The sequence below is a fragment of the Hypomesus nipponensis genome, chromosome 22, assembly GCF_054491055.1.
Source record: "Hypomesus nipponensis isolate SF chromosome 22, ASM5449105v1, whole genome shotgun sequence".
NCBI lineage: Eukaryota > Metazoa > Chordata > Actinopteri > Osmeriformes > Osmeridae > Hypomesus > Hypomesus nipponensis.
Genome location: NC_140382.1, coordinates 9497804 through 9517114, shown reverse-complemented (window position 1 = coordinate 9517114; position 19311 = coordinate 9497804). Strand labels below are relative to the sequence as shown.

General features: G+C 49.3%; 1 protein-coding gene across 5 annotated transcripts in view; it reads left to right on the top strand.

The window, feature by feature from the left end:
* tbc1d1 (TBC1 (tre-2/USP6, BUB2, cdc16) domain family, member 1) overlaps window positions 1–17972 on the top strand; it is a 28356-nt gene extending 10384 nt beyond the window's left edge. For 2 of the 5 annotated variants that reach the window (XM_084686637.1, XM_084686641.1), the window contains 21 exons: window positions 610–699; window positions 859–963; window positions 1446–1578; window positions 2416–2507; window positions 2874–2990; window positions 4379–4498; window positions 4651–4769; window positions 4852–5115; window positions 5433–5549; window positions 6774–6881; window positions 7013–7143; window positions 8543–8734; window positions 9762–9923; window positions 10080–10238; window positions 11793–11893; window positions 12221–12364; window positions 12478–12637; window positions 14742–14779; window positions 14892–15023; window positions 15840–16016; window positions 16249–17972. In XM_084686637.1, the coding sequence (XP_084542763.1) occupies window positions 610–699; window positions 859–963; window positions 1446–1578; window positions 2416–2507; window positions 2874–2990; window positions 4379–4498; window positions 4651–4769; window positions 4852–5115; window positions 5433–5549; window positions 6774–6881; window positions 7013–7143; window positions 8543–8734; window positions 9762–9923; window positions 10080–10238; window positions 11793–11893; window positions 12221–12364; window positions 12478–12637; window positions 14742–14779; window positions 14892–15023; window positions 15840–16016; window positions 16249–16554 (2967 nt within the window). In that variant the 3' untranslated portion in view covers window positions 16555–17972. The remainder of the gene's footprint in view (window positions 1–609; window positions 700–858; window positions 964–1445; window positions 1579–2415; window positions 2508–2873; window positions 2991–4378; window positions 4499–4650; window positions 4770–4851; window positions 5116–5432; window positions 5550–6773; window positions 6882–7012; window positions 7144–8542; window positions 8735–9761; window positions 9924–10079; window positions 10239–11792; window positions 11894–12220; window positions 12365–12477; window positions 12638–14741; window positions 14780–14891; window positions 15024–15839; window positions 16017–16248) is intronic. The other 3 variants (XM_084686638.1, XM_084686639.1, XM_084686640.1) reach the window with 3 other exon arrangements.
* Window positions 17973–19311: the final 1339 nt, after the last annotated feature.

Below are 19311 nucleotides of genomic sequence, written 5' to 3'. Positions count from 1 at the left end.
CTGGAGTTATGACTAAGCACTTTTACATTACTCCAGATAGAAGCATAACCTTACACACAAATACACAGAGGCAGAAACTCAGATATCTGACACATATGACCTCTGTGACCTTTTGAGACCCTCTCTGCCAACTCCTGCCTTCCAGGTTACTATACAGGCAGGAAGTGGTCAGCACTGGCACAGGAAACCGAGTAGGGAGATGTCCTCGTCAGCAAAGATGATCTAACACATCCTGCTGTTGTTAGGGTTAGCATGACACGCGCCATGACCTCATTCAGAGGGGATCAGAACAGATAAAAAGGGCAGTTTGAGGTGATGAAATTGGAAAGCCCCGCGGATCAGCTGATTGAAGGGGACTTCCCTGGAGATAAAGAAATGATGGAGGAGTGGAGGGATATGGGGAGGGCATCCACATAAAAAGAGGAAATTGAACTGTTCTCATATTTACATTGTCTTAAAAAAAAAAAAAATCTTTGTCACATATTTCACTGACGTAGAACACTAGAACAGAGAGCTGCATGAGGTGGACTGGAAACGGAGAGGACTGGCTCCAGAACCTCTCTAGAACTCTAAACTAACCCAAGAGAGCGATGCTTGTCTGTGTTTAAGGTGGGAAGGTGTCAGATCTTCCTGGTCAGTCCAGACACCAAGAAGGTCTCCATAGAGAAGAGCTTCAGAGAGATATCCTTCTGCTCACAGGTGGGTGTCGCATGCGCGTGTGCGCAGGCGGATGTCTGTGGTTGTTTGCTAGACCTGTAAAGGAGACTTGTGTCTGGGTCATTTTCTAATCTTGTAAGGCATACCTTTACCATGATAACAATGCAAGTCGTATCTCCCTGCCCATCTCTGCCTTTCCAGGGTATCCGGCATGTAGATCACTTTGGCTTCATCTGCAGGGAGACTGTGGAGGGAGGCAGCTGCCACTTTGTCTGCTACGTCTTCCAGTGCACTGATGAGGCCCTGGTGGGTGAGCGGGATGGAGATGGAGGGTGGGAGAGGGATGGAAGGTGGGAGAGGGATGGAGAGAGGGAGAGGGATGGAGAGGGAGAGGGTGAGAGAGGGATGGATGGAGGGAGAGGGATGGAAGGTGGGAGAGGGATGGAAGGTGGGAGAGGGATGGAGGGTGGGAGAGGGATGGAGAGAGGGAGAGGGATGGAGAGAGGGAGAGGGAGGGGAATGAAGAATAGGAGAAGATAAAGGTGAGTGGGAGATGAAGGATGGAAGGTTGGAGAGAGATGAGGGTAGGAGAAAGGGATGGAAGTAGAAGAGAAGGATAAGGGATAGAGGGATGATGTGGATTGATAAATTGTTTGTGTTTTCCATGGGCAGATTGAGTGGGGTGTTATTTAGAAGGGGCTGTGGAAGCTTCTCTTCTGGAATAGGTGGATGGATGAACAACTAGTTATGTTGACTGAGCAGGTCTCCTGCTCCTCCTCCTATCCCAGGTGGATGAGATCATGCTGACGTTGAAGCAGGCGTTCTCTGTGGCCTCCCTGCAGCAGACTGTGAGGACCCAGAGCTTGCAGTGTGAGGCCTGTCCCATTCATGTGCTCCACAGGCTGTGTGAGAGGATTGAAGGTAGATAACCACCACCTTTACCAGCCACCAACTCCAACCCACCCCGCCTCTACTTCACCCAACTAAGCACCAACACCTAACCCCAAACCACCACCTAACCACAAACTAAATCGAATCACCATCTAACTAGCTCAAACCCCCACCTAACTCTAAACCTAACTAACCACACCTAACCCTAACCATTACTTAACTGTTAGGGTTCCCACGGTCATAGGAAAACCAGGAAAGTCAGGGAAAGAAACATTGACCTGGAAAGTCAAGGAAACTTCATGTTTACATGGCAAAAAGTCAGGGGGGGGGGGGGGAATAAGTAATCTCCAAAACATCAACAAACAAAAAAAACTATCACTGACAGGGTTCCCACAGGCCTTGAAAATCTTAGAAAGTTTGTGAAATCTAGAAGAGTAAAATAAGGCCTTTCGTTTTTGAAACTGCAATGCAATGTACCTTGAAGGTGCTTGAATCCACAGCTGAGTTATTGCTTCATGGTGGATGTATAGTTCATAAACATAACATTATCTGAGTCATCTCCATTGTATGTAGCTCTCACACTCGCTAAATGATGATCTAATCAACTCCCCCGTCATCCCACTGAACTTGCCTGTACTAGAAGTTCACAGTGTCACGAGTCACCCTCACCTCAGTCTCTCCAGTACCACCAGTCTACACGGGGCTTTATTGACATGATGAAACAGTGTTTTGCCATAGACTGGACAACGGCAAAAAGCAAATCCGTTAACACTAATCAAAGCAAAACAATAAAAACCTAATTGTATTGTTGTCTGTTGGTGTGTGAATACATGTTTTCTGAATGTGTGTGTGTGTGTGTTTCTTCAGGTCTGCACCCATCTAAAGCCAAACTGGAGCTACAGCGCCATCTGGCTGTCCTGGAGAACCAGGAGCAAGCGTCCGTGTTTGAGAACACCATGGTGAGGCTGTGTGCTAGGGGGGCAGGTAGGCAGGTAGAGACAGCCAGGCGTGCTAAGAGCCATACAGAGGGTTTCAGTATGAGAACCTGCTGGTCCACATCTCTAGAGTTGAGAACAGCACGTGTCATTCACTCACTTATCCTACAATCAATAAAGACGTTGGATTTCAAACAGGAAGCACGGCCTGCTGGGGCCGACAAGGGAATGTTACATGTGGAATGCTCCCTGTCTCATGAGAACCCTTTCCTACACACACTCTGGCTATATTAACATCTTCTGAGAGGTTACAGTGGTGTAGAGAAAGAACTGCAGGGATTCCAACCACCGACGTTCTCATACCTCTCTCTCATATTTGTGCGTGCACAGAGGGCTCGTCCTAAGAGCGACCAGGAGGAGAACGAGCTGGTCGTGTCCAGTCTGAGGGCCCTTTATGAGGAGAAACAGAAGACTCACCAACACAGACAGTCTGGGAGCAGCAACAAGGTTCCTCCAGTCTCCCTCCCTCCAGTCTCCCTCCCTCTAGTCTCCCTCCCTCCAGTCTCTCTCCCTCTAGTCTCACTCTCGTCTCCCTCCAGTCTCCCTCCCTCCAGTCTCCCTCCCTCTAGTCTCCCTCCCTCCAGTCTCTCTCCCTCTAGTCTCACTCTCGTCTCCCTCCAGTCTCCCTCCCTCCAGTCTCTCTCCCTCCAGTCTCCCTCCAGTCTCCCTCCCTCTAGCCCCCCTCCCTCCCTCCCTCCCTCCCTCCCTCCAGTCTCCCTCCCTCTAGTCTCCCTCTTGTCTCCCTCTAGTCTCCCTCCCTCCAGTCTCCCTCCCTCTAGTCTCTATCCCTCCAGTCTCTATCCCTCCAGTCTCTCTCCCTCTAGTCTCTATCCCTCCAGTCTCCCTCCCTCTAGTCTCTATCCCTCCAGTCTCTATCCCTCCAGTCTCCCTCCCTCTAGTCTCTATCCCTCCAGTCTCTATCCCTCCAGTCTCTCTCCCTCTAGTCTCTATCCCACCAGTCTCCCTCCATCCAGTCTCCCTCCCTTTAGTCTCTATCCCTTCAGTCTCCCTCCCTCCAGTCTGTCTCCCTCCAGTCTCTCCCTCCAGTCTCCCTCCCTCCAGTCTCCCTCCCTCCCTCCAGTCTCTCTCCCTCCAGTCTCCCTCCCTCCAGTCTCCCTCCCTCCTGTCTCCCTCGCTCTAGTCTCCCTCCCTCCAGTCTCCCTCCCTCCAGTCTCCCTCCTTCCAGTCTCTCTCCCTCCAGTCTGTCTCCCTCCCTCTAGTCTCCCTCCCTCCAGTCTCCCTCCTTCCAGTCTCTCTCCCTCCAGTCTGTCTCCCTCCCTCTAGTCTCTCTCCCTCCAGTCTCTATCCCACCAGTCTCTCTCCCTCCAGTCTCTATCCCTCCAGTCTCTCTCCCTCTAGTCTCCCTCCCTCTAGTCTCTGTCCCTCCAGTCTCCCTCCCTCCAGTCTCCCTCCCTCCAGTCTCCCTCCCTCTAGTCTTCCTCCCTCCAGTCTCCCTCCTTCCAGTCTCTCTCCCTCCAGTCTGTCTCCCTCCCTCTAGTCTCTCTCCCTCCAGTCTCCCTCCCTCCAGTCTCTCCCTCCAGTCTCCCTCCCTCTAGTCTCCCTCCAGTCTGTCTGTCTCCAGTCTGTCTGTCTCCCTCCCGATCAGTGTGGCCCTTCTCCCCCTCTACTCTGCCCCCTTTCTCCCTCCTCTTTTCTCCCTCCTCCCGCTGTCGTTAGTCATTTTTCTGTGTGCGTCAATGGTGTTTGTGTGTCCATGTCTGTGTGTTTTTGTGTGTCTGTGTGGTGTGTCCCTCTGTTCTGTGTATATTGTGTCCCTCCGTGGTGTGTGTGTGTGTCATGTCCCTACGTGGTGTGAGTGAATTGTGTGTGTGCAGGTATGTGAGGAGCATGCCCTAGCAGTTGAGTCTCAGCAGAGCAACAGTCGTCAGCGTCTGGAGCAGTTTAAGAGCAGAGCCAAGCGCTCCCTCACCGAGTCCCTGGAGGGCATCTGGAAGGTAAGGGGGAGGGGAGCATCGAGAAGGGGAGGGTGATGGGTATGTTTGCAGAAACATTTAAAACTAGTGTTTGTGTTGACATGTGTCATGCTGCGTTTGTGATGTCTGTGTGATGTGTTTGTGTATGTAACGTGTGTGTGTGTGTGTTTAAGCAGGGCAGCAGCAGGTCAAAGAGTGTGAGAGAGAACAGTGAGGAAGACATCTGCTCCTCCTCATCCACCATCACCAGCAGCAGTCATGAGGACCCACTGCCCCCCAGCTCCCCCCTCAGGTACACACACACACACACACAGCATGGTTGCCATGAAGTGCGTACTTAATAATCCTGGTTCCTACATTGTTGTCCTTGGCAGGTCTCACAACTCCACTGGAGACCTGAAGCTTCTGGACACCGCTCTCTCCATCTCCTCTTCATCCCTCTCTCCGCTCTGCGACTCCCATGGCCAGGGCTTTCGTCGCCGTGCCAACACCTTCAGCCACCCACCCAGCCCGTCCTCGACGGATTGCTCCCCGGCACACACACACTACCACACGACCCAGGACACACCCTCAGCCGCCACCAAGCCCAAGCTGGTCCGCCACTACTCTGTTAGCACCGACTCACCACATCAGAGCAAGTAAGAAGTGTGTGTGTGTGTGTGTGAGTGTGCACCATTTGGGTTGAAATACAAATGTATTTCTTTATGGGGAACTTTGTGCGTTCCTACATTGTCCACAGGAACACATTTACACTTCCTGTCAGGAATGGTCCACTTCCTGTTCTGAGAATAGACTCTGCTTCCTCTTCTTGTAACCTGCTGCCTCTCTTGTTTTTCCCTGATTTCCATTAGCCCCATCTCTCTCCCTTTTATGGGCCACGTTTACATTGTACGTTTCTTCCTCTTTCATTGTCTCCAGCTCACGCACACATCTCTCTCTCTCTCTGTCTGCTCAGACACATTTCAGAGCCTCCTCTTCCTCCAGCTCTCCACCTGTCCTCCCCCCACTCTCCTCTCCTCCTCTCTCACTGCCCCTCATCGCCCTCCTCTGGGGGACGTCTGAACACAAGGAGGTGAGCACCTTCATCTCTTCCTCTTTCAGTCATCTTCTTTTTGCCGTGTCTTGGTCAACGTTATGGCCAAAAGTATGTGGAAACCTGCCCATCACGCCCATAAAAGCGTGTTAAAAACCATGGGCATAAACGTGAAGTCACCTCCCACTTTGAAACAGGGAAAGGCCTTCCCCAATCTGTTGCCACAAAGTTGGAAGCACAGGTCTAAAAATGTCTCTTCTACTCTGTATCATTTAAGAGTAGCCTTCACTGAAACTCAGGGGCCCAGCAGCCCCAGCCCTGAGGACCAGTCCCAGCCCGTTATCCCTCCACAGCCCAACCTCACAGCAGCCGCTGTGCATTCCTCTGGGTAGTGCTCTCCTGTCATCCGCCACTCCCAGATGAGTGCGTAAGACTGACAGCCAGTGAAGCGTGCCTCATCCCTCTCCACCGCTCCAGGGCCCCGTGGCGACGTGCTTCACACCACTCCAACCGTCACTTGCACATGGCAGATTAGGACGTGAGGCCAGCTGCTCGGCCATGTCGAGCCGTTTCATGAAGCTCCCGGCCCGCGGTTGTGGTGTCGTCATGCTTCCTGAGGCGGTCTGGAACTCTGGGGGCGAGTGATGCCACAGATGATCGGGGCTTTTTTCAAGCGCCCGCGCTCGGCAGAGCCCGCTCTGTGAGTTTGCGTGGTCTACCACTTTGTGTCTGGGCTGCTGTTTGTCATAGGCGCTTCCACTTCACAATTCTAGCAGTAGGGCAGAAATGTCACAAACTTGACTTGTTATGGTGACGGGGGCCTCCCATGACAGTGCAGCGTGTAAGTCACTGAGCTCTTCATGAACAACCCGTGTGGTGTCAGTGTTTGTCTATGGAGATGCCATGGCTATGCTCTGGATTGTTTGCACCTGCGAGCAATTGGTGTGACTAAAACACCTGAACTCATTATTAGTGGGGTGCTCCACATACTTTTGGCCATATTGTGTATCTTACCCCAAGCGTTATATATGATAGCTGTTAAGGACTGCTGTTTATCGTTTTTGTTTTCCTTTACCTTGGGCTCTACATCCTTCTTTTGTCATCTTGGCATTTGTTTTTCTCTCTCTCTCCTTCCACTGCTCTCGTCTTATTCTTGCTGAGTCACTCTGTGTTCTCGGTTCATCTGTCACACTCTGCACTATCCTGCTCTCTCCCTTCTCTCTCACCTGTACCTCTCCGGTCACTGGTTCGTCCCTCTCTCAGTCCTCTGGGGGGGCTGCGAGCTCGTCTCCGCTCCTCCTCCTCTGTCCCTAACTTCCTCAAGCTGCTGGCACCTGTCCACGAAAATGATCCCTCTAACATGAGGACCAGGTACACACAGACACCTGCATGGGCACACACACACACACACACAACCCTTGAAATCCTGTTGGCTGCTCCAAATCAGCTGATACAATCTCGACTGCTTGGTGTTCAGAGGTGTGTGTGTGTGTGTGTTTCAGTGACGTGGCAGCCCTGTCGGTGCCTGGGGTGTGTGTGGAGGGAGGCAGCCCCCTGCGCACTCACAGACACTCCTGGAGACAGCAGATCTTCCTACGAGTGGCCACGCCTCAGAAGAACCCTGACACATCTGGTAGACACACACATATTTTTACAAAAACACTATTGCACACACACACATTACTTTACACACACTCTATTACACACCATGACACACCATGTCATGGACACAAACCCCATTAAACACACACTAATACATTTACACTATCACACCGTGTTACTGACTGCTGTGTAGGATTTCAGCCACTAGGGGGCAGTTTAAGGTCAGTAGTTTAGTGGTTAGGATGTGTCCCTAGAGAACCGTGTAGCACAGTGGCCTAATAGACTGCCACTGTGCCCACGGTTAAATAAGATATAGCCAACGTCAGTCATTACTCTTAATCAACCTGGGAAACCTGTCTCTTTGTCTCTCTCTCTCTGTGTTCAGCAAGGTTGCTGACAGGTGGAGGAGGTTTAGACTTGCTCAGTTGGTAGACTTAAAGTACCTTTTCTCTAGAAGTACTTGAACTCTTTATCTTGAATGTATGTGGGTAGGTGTTTGTTTGTGTAGACACAGTCAACATGACCTTGACAGACAGAGCCACAGGAAAGCATCAGAACGTGTGGACCCAGTTTGCGTGTGTGTGTGAAGGGCGTTGGCTTTGGCGGAGCCAGGGTGTTTACACAGGGAGTGGACGGTGCCACAGTGGCCAAGTGCGTCACTGTGTGTGTGTGTGTGTGTGTGTGTGTGTGTGTCTGTGTTCACCCAGGCATAGCGCCTTTCAGGCCGATCTTCAGTAAGTCTTGTGTTTGCGTTGCGTGTCAGTCAGGGTTTGTCTATACTTATACATATGTCTCTGTGTGTTCATGTGCACTTGTGTGTGTATAAGCGTGTGGATGTGTGTGTTTGTTTGCGTTTTGACTTCAGAAGTATTATTTGTTGAGTGACTGCTGGTTTCAGTGTGTCCTGAAGCGTTTTAACAGACTGATTGATGTCTACACCACATGCGCGCTCTCTCTCTCTCTCTCTCTCTCTCTCTCTCTCTCTCTCTCTCTCTCTCTCTCTCTCTCTCTCTCTCATACACACACACACACTCTTTCACTCTCTATCTGTCTACCTCCCCTCTCAGGTATAGGCATTGTATTCCCAGAGTTGCAAGGTGTGTTCGTGTTGAAAAGCCTGTGACTCTATGTAGAAGTTGTTTTTAAACAACAGGGTATTTTGAGATCGTTTTGTGATCCACCCTGTAGTTTGGGTGGAGTCACGCAAAAATTGTTTTTTATAACGTGTGTGTGTGTGGTTGTGTGTTTGTTTAGTTCAGAGATGTATTTGTTTGTGAGTGTCTTCTACTGAGGGGTGTCTAATGATATTTAGAAACTACGGCTAGTTATGATACCTGCTCTTTTGTTCCATCAATTGAACAATGGAGAGAAGAAGATTGGATTAAACCATCTCTCTCTTTCTCTGGCCACAACCTCCCTCCATCTCTCAGACAGGGGAGACTGTTGTCTGGAGGCGGGGCGTGGCACTCTGGGGGGCGGCGGCGGGGGGGACGGGGCGCTGGGCGCGGTCCCAGAGGAGCAGAAGAGGCGGGGCGGGGCGGAGCTCCGGGAGCTGTGGAGGAAAGCTATCCTGCAGCAGATACTGCTACTGAGGATGGAGAGAGAGAACCAGAAACTACAGGGTACGCACACACACACACACACACACACTCTCACATACACATACACAAGCACCATGACTTGACTTGCGGAGTAGCACAATTGGTAAGAAATATGTCAATCTCTGTTGTCCTCCTATATAGAGAGCTAGACGTCATCTGCACATGCTTTGTGTTGATGGGTTTATTCTCTGAGAGATTAATGTGCTTTGACAGGCCTGCAATTACAGAAGCATTCAATTTCTTGGCTTACTGCCCTTTACTAATAAACACGCGCTTACACACACAAAAGCTCTCTCACACACACACACACACACACGCACATTAATCTCTGCACACGTTGTAGTGTCAGTTTTGTCACCTTATTTATGTGGTTTCAGAGGCAGTCTCTGAATATCAAGTGACGCCCTCAACCTGACCTTTTTGTCACTTATAAAACCACTCTTTCAAAGCACACACGCGCAAACATACCTTTATCCTGTGATTCATTACTCCACCCATCTCTGCCAACTCGCACGCGCGCACACACAGTGGAAAAGGGTGTTGACTGAGAGAATGTGAGCCAATATTGATGCAAGTGCTTGAAATAAGCACCGCCCTGGCTACCTGTCTCCCTCCCTCTCTCTAACCCTCTTTCTTTTATTGTCACTCTCGTCACCCTTGTTGTTACTAACAACAACCACCCCACTCTCTCTCTCTCTCTCTCTCTCTCTCTCTCTCTCTCTCTCTCTCTCTCTCTCTCTCTCCATGCTCTATCTCATCTGTCAGAGCTGTGGTACCATTCTGAACAAGTTCATTGTGTGGCTATATTCCCGTTAATGAGTGTGGTTTACCTCCTTTCTCTGTTTTGTTCTGTGTGTGCGCGTGCCCACCCCTTGTTAACCTGGGAGGGGAAGGGGAGGAGAGAGGCGGGGAGGGGAGGAAGGGAGTTGGAGTGAGATGTGGGTGTTTCCTCACCTTCTCTTCTCACTCTGAACCTATTTAACAGTTTGGGTGTGGGCAAGTCATGCCAAAAGGTTGCTTACATTTTTGTGTGTGTGTGTGTGTGCAGCCTCTGAGAGTGACCTGCAGAACAAGCGTCTGAAGCTGGACTATGAGGAGATCACGCCCTGTCTGAAAGAGGTCACCCTGGTCTGGGAGAGCATGCTGGGAAAGCCAGCAAGGTCGAAGGTCAAGTTCCCTACGGAGACCATCTACTCTGCTGTTACACAGGGTAGGTGCCTCTCCCTCTCTCTCAGACACACACTCTCATTAACGCGCACAGGCAACAGCACAGCTGTCAAAACAATGGTTTTGCAACACTAGTGTTTATTTCACAGCATCCCCCCCCCCTCCTCCTCTCTATTCTCTGTCCTTTCCCCATGCCCAGGTGTTCCAAGGCAGCATCGGGGGGAGGTCTGGAAGTTTCTGTCGGAGCAGTACCTCCTCAGACAGGCCGTCCCCTCCCGGCCCCCAGCCAATCACACGCCTTACAAAGAGCTGCTCAAACAGCTCACTTCACAGCAGCACGCCATCCTCATAGACTTGGGTACGAGACCCACACACATACAGTACATACTTTCCATACAACCTTCAGGCAAGCCTTTCTTATAGTCCAGATCGAGCCTCATTGTGACACCTCCACCCTCCCTAGATGTTCTGGTGTTTTGACTCACTGGTGTTCAACCAGAGGTACATAGTCGTTAGGTGATGTTGGGGTATGTTTGAGGCTAAGCCTGGTCAGGGTTAGGGTTATGGTTGGTTAGTAGGGGTTGGGGTTAGTAGGTAAGTCAACCGGTCAGGCCTTGACAACTGGCCCTCGACAACTAAGCAGGTGACACACGTAGCAGCACACACATGTAGACAAGTACATGCAAACACACTCGTGTTGGAACAAGGGGCGTTTAACAGGGTCGGGTACAGGTATGCAGTGCAAATCTGGGGTTGAGTCAGGCCGGGTAATTAGCCTTGTTGTATTAGCTACCAAATGTCTGGTGGAAAATGAACACAAAATGATGACAATGTCGTCAATCGGTGTTGTATAGACTGGTGTAGGTGAGGTATGGTGGCCCGTGGGATTCTCTTTTAGTCCACATGTCACCAGCTTAGAGAACAGTCGCTGTTACAGAAATGTTCACTGCACATGTGAAGAAGAAAAAAAGTCATCCCAAGACGACCCCAAATCAGTAACTGTCCTACTTTGACTCAATCTGACCCATTCCAACACTAAAACACACACAGACATAGTTGACTGGAACACACATTCTAAAGTAGAGGGGGCCTGAAGCAAGAACACTGTGTTTTTCTCTGGAACCTTAAGCCCATAGTGCATGCACACACATGCACAAGTACATATAGCACACAGGAACACACACAGACAGTGCATACACACACAGGAACACATACACACACTCAGAAACACACACACAGGAACACACACAGGAACATCTAAAGTACATGCCTGGTGCCTGCAGCAGGGGAGGGGATAAAGATCACTATGTAAATGTCAGGGACCTTTGACATCATGTGTACACACACACACACACACACCAACATACCACACACATTACAGGTCTCCTCTCTCAAACCTTGCCTCACAGTGACACATAATAACATACGTGGACTGGACCAGACTGGAAGCTCTTTGACACTAAACACATCAACACAGCTGCCAATCTAACGTTGCTTTGTGTGAAGAATGTTCAGTAATCCCCGTCAGGATGCTGTCAGGTATGGAAGGTGGTGTTTTTGTACAAAAAGCCCAGAAGGAAAACTATGGGTAACAGAGTGTGACATTCTGTCTCACAAATATAAACTTACGTCCACACACACACACACACACAGAAAATCAAGGATCAGATGTGTATAGTTCCAACCATATTTCTGTGGTTACAGTCAAGGAATGGTCTTCATTCTTGCTCCCAGGCACAGTACAATTATAGCAATATCATCTCAAGGGCTAGATCACATAGTACAGGTCAACAAACATCATCTGCTATCTTGTTCTCTCTTCCTCTCTCTCATCCACATGTATCTCCCCCCTTTTATCATTCTCTCTCTCTCTCTCTCTCTCTGTCATCCCCTTCTCCTTCCCCTCCATCAGGTCGTACGTTTCCCACACATCCCTATTTCCAGGCTCAGCTGGGGGCGGGGCAGCTGTCTCTCTACAACCTCCTGAAAGCTTACTCCCTCCTTGACCCTGAGGTACACACACGTCTACACACAACACAAAACACACGTGCATACACCAGAGCACAAACACGTCTACACACAACAGAAAACACACGTGCATACACCAGAGCACACACACATTTACACACCGACAGAAAACACACGTGCATACACCAGAGCACACACACATTTACACACCGACAGAAAATCGCATGCTCGCAGCAAAGCACACACATGCACGCACATGTTCACACAAGCGCTGCCAAACAACCTCGCAAAGCGCGCACGCACACACGCACACACACACACACACAGCAAGGCACAGCCAGTATAACAGACGTTCCCCCCCCCCCCCCCCAGGTGGGCTACTGCCAGGGCCTGTCCTTCGTGGCGGGGGTCCTCCTGCTCCACATGGAGGAGGAGGATGCCTTCTACATGCTCAAGTTCCTCATGTACGACATGGGGCTCCGCAAGCAGTACCGGCCCGACATGATCATACTACAGGTACCTCACACACACACACACACGCTAACAAAATGTTTATGCACAGTTTAACGGCTTCCTGTTTCTCACACACACGAGGGCTGTCTGTCTGTGTGTGTGTGTGTGTGTGTCAGATCCAGATGTACCAGTTGTCCAGGCTGCTGCATGATTACCACAGAGACCTGTACCTCCACCTGGAGCAGCAGGAGATAGGGCCCAGCCTCTACGCTGCCCCCTGGTTCCTCACCACCTTTGCCTCACACTTCCCCCTCGGGTTTGTGGCCCGAGTCTTTGGTAGGCGGGGGGGAGAGGGAGAGAGTCTATTGTAAATCTTGTCATTTTAGCTGGCTTAGCTTCTATCAAACTGTGGCCTTCTTTGACTCTTTGGGACATTTCTTGACACATATACACAAAAAAACTTTAACAAACTCTCACACACACGTAAGCATTGTGCAGGCAATCATGTACTTATGTTCACCAACATTTCAACTGAAATATGTTCCTCCCGCAAGGCAGCATTCTTTGGCTCTTTGTAAGATTTCAAAGATATCTGTGCACACACACACACACACACAGACACACACACACAGACAGACACCTGCACGCAGGCAGGCACGCACACCTACTCTGTCATCAGAGTTCTGGTATGTTGGGTTGTTTGAGGAACCGTTTCGTGTTTGAAGGTGAGTGTTCCTCCGCTTGTTTTTTTTTTTCTTCATCCACACCCCCTTCCTTTAAACTCCTTCCTTGTAACTGGAAGGAAGCGTCTCTGAAGCTGAGCACTGGCTCCGCCAGGCTCCTCTGAGCACAGCGCTGCATGTGCGTCTGTGTACGTGTGGGTGCCTGTTTGGGATTCTCTTTCACACCATCACCTTTTCCTATCCTAACCACACACACAGCCCCATATTAATCACACACACAACAACCACACACAACTCCACCATACCCACACACAGAACCCTCCCTGAACCACACACACCCCTCCCTTAACCACACACACACCCCTCCCTTGACAACACACAAACCCACCATAACCACACACAGCCCCAAACTACACACAGCCCCACACTAACCAAACACACTCCATTCTGCTTTACCCTGGATTACTTATGTTTGTTTATTCTATGCCTTCATTGACCTCAGTGCTTCTATCATGCCATCCTAACCCCCCAGCAGTGTTGGGTAAGTTACTTCAAAAAAGTAATTTATTACTAATTACGTCATCAATATTGTAGTTAAATTACTTTTGTAATTACTCTGTCTGAAAAGTAATTTAAATACTCAATAAGTAATGTAATGCATTACTTCTTACAATCCCTATAAACCTTGACTGGATAGACAACAGAAAGGAAAGTCTTTCAATAATTAAATACAAGTCAAACTTGGAATAGTTTAGCCTTTTAGCTTTTTAAAATATAGCCTACTAATACTTAACATTTTAGCAACACGTGTAACCTGTAACCAAATGTAACCTTCTTTCATCTTTAGTTACCAAACAATATGTGCATAACACAAAAGCTTAACTTTTAGTTAAACATGACATCACAGGATTCTACAGTACGCAGCAGTAGCATCTCTTACTGCAATCTAGTTTGCAATATTTTTTTAAGGTCACCTTCAGACACTTTCTGCACTGGCGATGTAAAATCAAGTTTTGCCTGCTTAACAGGTGTTGCTGAGGTGTTATCTGTCGATGCCAAAGTAAATTTCTAGTCTGTGCAAACTTTCATGAAGAACATGGATCACTCAAAACTGTTCGTCGATGCTGCCTTGTGAGGTGCTTCAGTAGGTTACTTGTGCTAGCCGCAGCCGCATATCGTTTTTTCTCCCCAGGACATAGCTTGCATTTTACATTAATGTTCTTGTTAACCTGTGACAAAAAGGTAAATTACTTGGAATATTTCCATTTGGTAAAACAGCCGAGTCCGAAATCTTCCACTTCAAACCGCTAGAGCCCGCGTTTATGCTTATGACATGCGTTTAGCAAAAACTCGCATCTCCCGTTCAACTGCACTACAGCTAACGATTTTAAAGAGGCAGCGTTCACTTTGACCCTAAAACGATACATTTAGATTTTAATTTAATATTGATTTATACAGAACTGTTTTATTAATTTACTGTATGTAACGCAAGTACATTACAAGTAACTGTAATTAAATTACCTAAAAATTAACAGTAATCCCCTACTTTACTTTTTCAGTGGATAAGTAATTTAATTACAGTAACGCGTTACACCCAACACTGCCCCCCAGTAAACACTGGCCCATGCATTCTGCATCCATATGTTTGTATATGTCTTTGTGTCTACCTGTAAGGGAGTGAATAGTGGTATCAAGTAATGCAATCCGTCCTGACTGGTCCTCTCTAAAGAAACCTCTCTCTCCATTTTGTTTTCTAGACATGTTGTTTCTCCAGGGTTCCGAGGTCATTTTCAAGGTAAAAACCTTTTTGAAATACACAATTGTATGTATTTGGGGTTTATATGATGAAGAGAAAGGTTGTCTCTAAAGGATTCTGCTGTGTCATGGTGATGTCACGTCCTGTCCAGGTGGCTCTGAGTCTTCTGGGGAGTCACAAGCCCTTGATCCTGCAGCACGACAGTCTGGAGACCATTGTGGACTTCATCAAGACCACCCTGCCCAACCTGGGCCTGGTGCAGATGGAGAAGACCATCAACCAGGTGGGGAGGGGGGGGAGTGCATGACAGGTTTCTTGCTTTTCAAACTATCTTGTTTGTACATTAAATAATAAACATTTTTGTTAACTTTATAAAAATTAAAAAAATGTGCAAGGTCCCTGGTCTCTTCACCGTTAAGCAGTGGTTCGTTTCTAAATCAGAAGGTGCCGGAATGCAAAATGCAGATGAGAGGAGGGGGTGACGAGGCAGGTGCCGGTTCTTGGACGTACATGTTGCCAATTTCCCAAAATGTGTCCATCTCCATTTTCATTTGCAGCAACAAAATGGCTGTAATTGTACCTATTAAAGCTGACAGTCATGTTAAGTTAACCCCCCCGGCACAAATGAAGCACTGCCGTTAAGATGTGAAGGGCTCTGTGTGTTTGTATTCAACAATAATGAACAGGGTCTGTCTCTGACAGGCTGACAGGTTGTGTAATGATCTTGTCTTCAGTGTTGATATAGCCCAGTTCCCAAGCTGCCCCCTGCAGCAGGATCAGCTCTATGTTCACTGTGTACAGTGGAGGTGCTACTCTGCCACTGCTGGCAGTTGTAACGGTGGTGGCTTGCGGGTCAGATTATTGTGTGGGTTTGGCAGCATGGACTGGCTCTCAAAACGGTGTTAATAAACCTTGACCCGCACATGACATCTATTTACAGTTCTCTTAATATAAGATAAAATGATCCTTTTAGTCCCACAATGGGGAAATGTGCAGGATTACAGCAGCGTAGAGATTAAGAGTAAAACACACCATGCAGCATTCTGGGTGTGTTTAGCAGTGAGTGGTGTGTTGTAACGGATGTGTGTATGACGTGTAGGTGTGTGAGATGGACCTGTCCAAGCAGCTGCAGGCGTACGAGGTGGAGTACCACGTCCTTCAAGACGAGCTGATGGACCCGCCCCCCACGCTCAACCAATCACAGCGGGCCGCTCAGCTGGAAAGGACCAATCAGAGCCTTCGGCAGCAAAACTTGGATCTGCTGGAGGAACTACAGGTAAACACACATTTACTTATACACACACAGCCACATTTACTAATACACACCTGATACACCCACCCCCCCTCCCATGTTTACTGGTAAAAACACACAACCCAAACATTAACTAATACATAAAACACTATATTTGCACAATACACATGCACTCATACCAAACTGTACAAATACACCCATGTCCAGTATATCACAGTGATCCAGGCCTGTGTAAAGCATGGTGGTCTCTCCTCAGGTGTCCCAAGCTCGCGTGGGGGGTCTGGAGGCCCGTGTGCAGGTGCTGTCCCAGTCTGAGGGGCTCCTGAGGGCCCAGCTGGGTGTCCTGGAGGAGGACAAGAGCCGGCTGCAGGACACCGTCACACAGCTCCATGCCCTGCTCACCCGCCTGGGCGTACACACACATGCAGACGCACACACCGGCTTGGATGTCGCTGTCGACAGGCTCCGTGCGGATCGAGGGCTCCCTGATGGAGATGGCGGGGCGCTGGGGCCGGTGGGCGCGGCCCTTCCTCACCCCCTGGCCCTCCCTGAGAGACTCTAGCCCCCACAGAACTTGCCAGAGGGACAGCGAAAGGACGAGGAGAGAAGCAGAGCCATGTCCGCCAACACTCCCTTAATACTTTCTAGGAGTTGACGAAAGAGGAGAGAAGGATGGATAAGAGAGTAGAGCACTGAGTTCCCCACTTTCCTCAGTGAGAGGCCACTGCTGGTGACTTCTTAGTAGGTTTGTGAACTTTGACCCCAAAGACCCCTGCCCTTACCCTACTGTATATATAAACAAACGTGTGAGTTATCTGACCAACTGGCCCCAAAGAAGTACTGTCCGCTATGAGCAGAGCCCACATCCACACCAATGCCCAGTTGGGTTGGACTGTTGACGTGGATCACAGAGGACTATCTAAGTGCCTGGGTTTTCTGTATGCAGTTAGACTGGAACCTCGAAAACAAGACCAAAGAGAATCATAAGAGTGATGTAGGGCTTCATCAGAGATGTGTGGAGATGGAATCATCACCATCACCAGAACCTACCAATGGTGAAGAGGAGACTTGCATTACTGCCAAAGAGAAGCAGTGAGAGAGAGAGAGATGGTAAGATGTAAAACAGTAAGATGAACTGAGGAGATGAAGGGAGGGCAAAGAAGAAAGAGTTTGTCCGTGTGGATGCCAGGGGAGGGTGAATGAAGAGCATTCTAAAGCTGGCTGTGTAAGGAGGGTTACAGCTGCACACACTGATGCTGTGTAAGGAGGGTTACAGCTGCACACACTGATGCTGTGTAAGGAGGGTTACAGCTGCACACACTGATGCTGTGTAAGGAGGGTTACAGCTGCACACACTGATGCTGTGTAAGGAGGGTTACAGCTGCACACACTGATGCTGTGTAAGGAGGGTTACAGCTGCACACACTGATGCTGTGTAAGGAGGGTTACAGCTGCACACACTGATGCTGTGTAAGGAGGGTTACAGCTGCACACACTGATGCTGTGTAAGGAGGGTTACAGCTGCACACACTGATGCTGTGTAAGGAGGGTTACAGCTGCACACACTGATGCTGTATTTACTGGGATGAGAGGGAAGAAAACCTAGCTAACTGAAAATGGCATTGTCCAATTATTCCTTTTTCTCTTCCCCTTTTTTTCTGTAAATCCACCTGATGCCTGATTGGCATTTGCCTCTCCTCTAGACACAGAAACAATCACACTGTCTGTGCACACTTTACTGCCCTGACTGCTGTGTGTGTGTGTGTGTGTGCTTGCGTGCGTGCATGTGCGTGCGTGTGGGTGTGTGTCATCCCCAGTGTGCTGTAATGTATAATGCATGTGGTTAACATGATACATCTGCAAAATAGAACCCTCATGATTGACACTGTAAAGAGTTAGACTTTAGACGTACATTGCACATTGTTTTAATGATTACTATTTACTGTATACTCTGAAATACATTACAAAACCTAAAACATCTCTTTGGTCTGGACTTTCTTTTCAGTGTATTCACCTGTGTGCGTGCATGCGTGTGCTTGCTGGCATGCCTTTGTACTGCATGTATGAACAGGCTATCATAGGGACTATAAGAAGTGCTTGCATGACCGTGGGGTTGAGAAGAGAGGACAGGATCCAGCGCTCCACAGGCTGTGGCATGATGTGAGATGAGGGTAAGGGTTGGCGCTTATAGTGTAGAGATGTGGCAGGAGGCCTAAAACACTTCACCTCTGCTGGGACTCAGCAAGAACCGCAACATCTTTATTTCAACATCGCTCATGTTTCTGTGTGGATCTTAATGTGTTTGTGTGTGCTCCTGCCATCCAGACAATGGGGGCACAGTAGTCTGTCTGCCTGCCTGGAACATGTTTTTGTTACGTAACGTTCTACAGAATGTAGATTAAATCTCACTAAATCTTTGTGTTCCCACATAGGTGCAGTAATGTGTAGGTGTGCATGAATGCAAACATTTGCACGCTTTATTTTGTTGAAGTTGATAAATGTTCTATCATCAAAAAATGTATTCAGATCTGTATCATGTCCTGCAGTAGCAGAGGAGTGTGGTGTCTTGTTTTGTGTGTGTATGTGTCTTTCTGTCTCTGTGTGTCTGTGTCTGTCCTTCTCCCTGTGCGTGTGCACATGTCCATGTGTGTGTGTCTGCCTTTCTCTGTGTATAAATATATTTGTGTGTGTGTGTGTCAGGGCGTTGCTGTGGGCAAGAGAAGGTCAGGCGCCACAGTGTGGGTGTGACGCTCTTCTGTCAGCATATCCCAAGTGTCCATGAACCCCTCCCTCAACCCCTCACGTCCCTCAACCCCTCACGTCCCTCAACCCCTCACCTCCCTCAACCCCTCATGTCCCTCAACCCCTCACTTCCCTCAACCCCTCACGTCCCTCAACCCCTCACCTCCCTCAACCCCTCACGTCCCTCAACCCCTCACGTCCCTCAACCCCTCACCTCCATCACCCCCTCACCTCCCTCACCCCCTCACCTCCCTCACCTCCCTCACCCCCTCACTCCCTCACGTCCCTCACCCCCTCACCTCCCTCACCCCCTCACCTCCCTCAACCCCTCACCTCCCTCACTCCCTCACTCCCTCACCTCCCTCAACCCTTCACCTCCCTCACCTCCCTCAACCCCTCACCTCCCTCAACCCCTCACCTCCCTCACTCCCTCACTCCCTCACCTCCCTCAACCCTTCACCTCCCTCACCTCCCTCAACCCCTCACGTCCCTCAACCCCTCACCTCCCTCACCCCCTCACCTCCCTCACTCCCTCACCTCCCTTAACCCCTCACCTCCCTCAACCCCTCACCTCCCT